General features: G+C 51.9%; 1 protein-coding gene across 2 annotated transcripts in view; it reads left to right on the forward strand.

Annotated features, from left to right (window-relative positions):
* Positions 1 to 1361, forward strand: part of LOC102675066 — a 22285-nt gene that overhangs the window by 2406 nt on the left and 18518 nt on the right. For both annotated transcript variants that reach the window (XM_031513672.1, XM_031513673.1), the window contains exon 2: positions 790 to 1361. In XM_031513672.1, the coding sequence (XP_031369532.1) occupies positions 882 to 1361 (480 nt within the window). In that variant the 5' untranslated portion in view covers positions 790 to 881. The remainder of the gene's footprint in view (positions 1 to 789) is intronic.

A 1361-nucleotide genomic window follows, 5' to 3' on the forward strand; every position in this document is an offset into this window, starting at 1 on the left:
GAACGAAACTCGAAGCGTTACATAACGGATCACGATCGAACGATATTAACGGCATAACAATCGGCCGTGGAAGCGTTGGCTGTTGGACAAAGCGGCGATCCTAATAGAATGAAAGGAACGCGGCGACCGTTCCATATGATCGATCTTGGCGTCCATTTACGGCCGTCGTCGATCGTCACCCCCGACGTCGGCCCATCTCGCGTAATTGGAATGCAACGAGACTTAAAATACCGATTAAAATACAGTTGGATACGACGGTTGAAACGGTTGACGACGAAGGATTGTCGCGTCGATTAGCGCGCTACACCTACATATCTTTGCGCGTGTCGCAAGATGGCCGGGTCACCGCTGCCTACATGGTTGACACCCACCGACTTGTTGTCGGGCTGGAGCCTTGGCGGCGAGCAATCGACGGCGGTCTATCTCTTCGTTGTAATTTACGCCGATTAACAGTTACGCGATCCTCGCCGTGTAGGAAACGTTAACTCGCGGATCGCGATCGAAAGAGAAATTATCCGGTCTCGGTTAACAATTTCCTCTGGAAATTGCGCAAATTCCTTGGAGAGAGGAAATTGTATCAACGGTGAGCACGCTCGATCACCGCTCTTCACCGATAAATAAATCTTTCCTCGATCCAGCGTGGATCCAGGGAACGGAAATGAAGATACTCGGCTCGCTGGCCTCTAAAACGGAAGACGTTGATCTACCGCTTTAAATATGCGATAAGATACGCTACGTTATGAAGGGAAGAAGGAATTATCCGTATTAATGGGAACATTTGATTTTCAGGATGGGGATACGAGAACGCGAGAATGATAGTTAAACGATCGGGAGAAGGGAAGGATAACAAGATAGGCGAGCGGTAAAAGAGGAAGAAGAAAATGGTGTACAGAGGCAGTTTGCAGACCGACGATCCCAGGGATGCACCGAGGCTGGTCAGGATGTCACCGCTCAGAAGCAGCAGGCCGAGCAATCCCGATTCACGAGCAGTTTCCTCCGTTAATAGCCCGGTGTATCACGGCCCGTTTGTGCCAGCAATCGACGTTCATCGGGCCAAATTGATCGATGAAAGACGTTTGCCCCGTTGTGAAAGAGAGATCGAGTCAATGGAGAAGGTGATTATGAGGACGACCGGGCTCAAGGTCGGGGCGCCAAGGCTGCGGAACATCAGTCAGATACGGGACACGGTGTTCGTCGATCCGGCACTGATACCTATGGAGAAGATCGGCCGGGTGGAAAAGGATCGGCCGAGAACAATCGCGATCGAAGGCGCGACCGGTAGATCGTCCAGGGCGCCGAGCTCCATGCTCGCCGATTTGAAGGATCTGGAGAGATTGAGGAACACGCCTCCGGCTCAGAGG

This window comes from Apis dorsata, unplaced genomic scaffold, assembly GCF_000469605.1.
Source record: "Apis dorsata unplaced genomic scaffold, Apis dorsata 1.3 scaffold_683, whole genome shotgun sequence".
Taxonomy (NCBI): domain Eukaryota; kingdom Metazoa; phylum Arthropoda; class Insecta; order Hymenoptera; family Apidae; genus Apis; species Apis dorsata.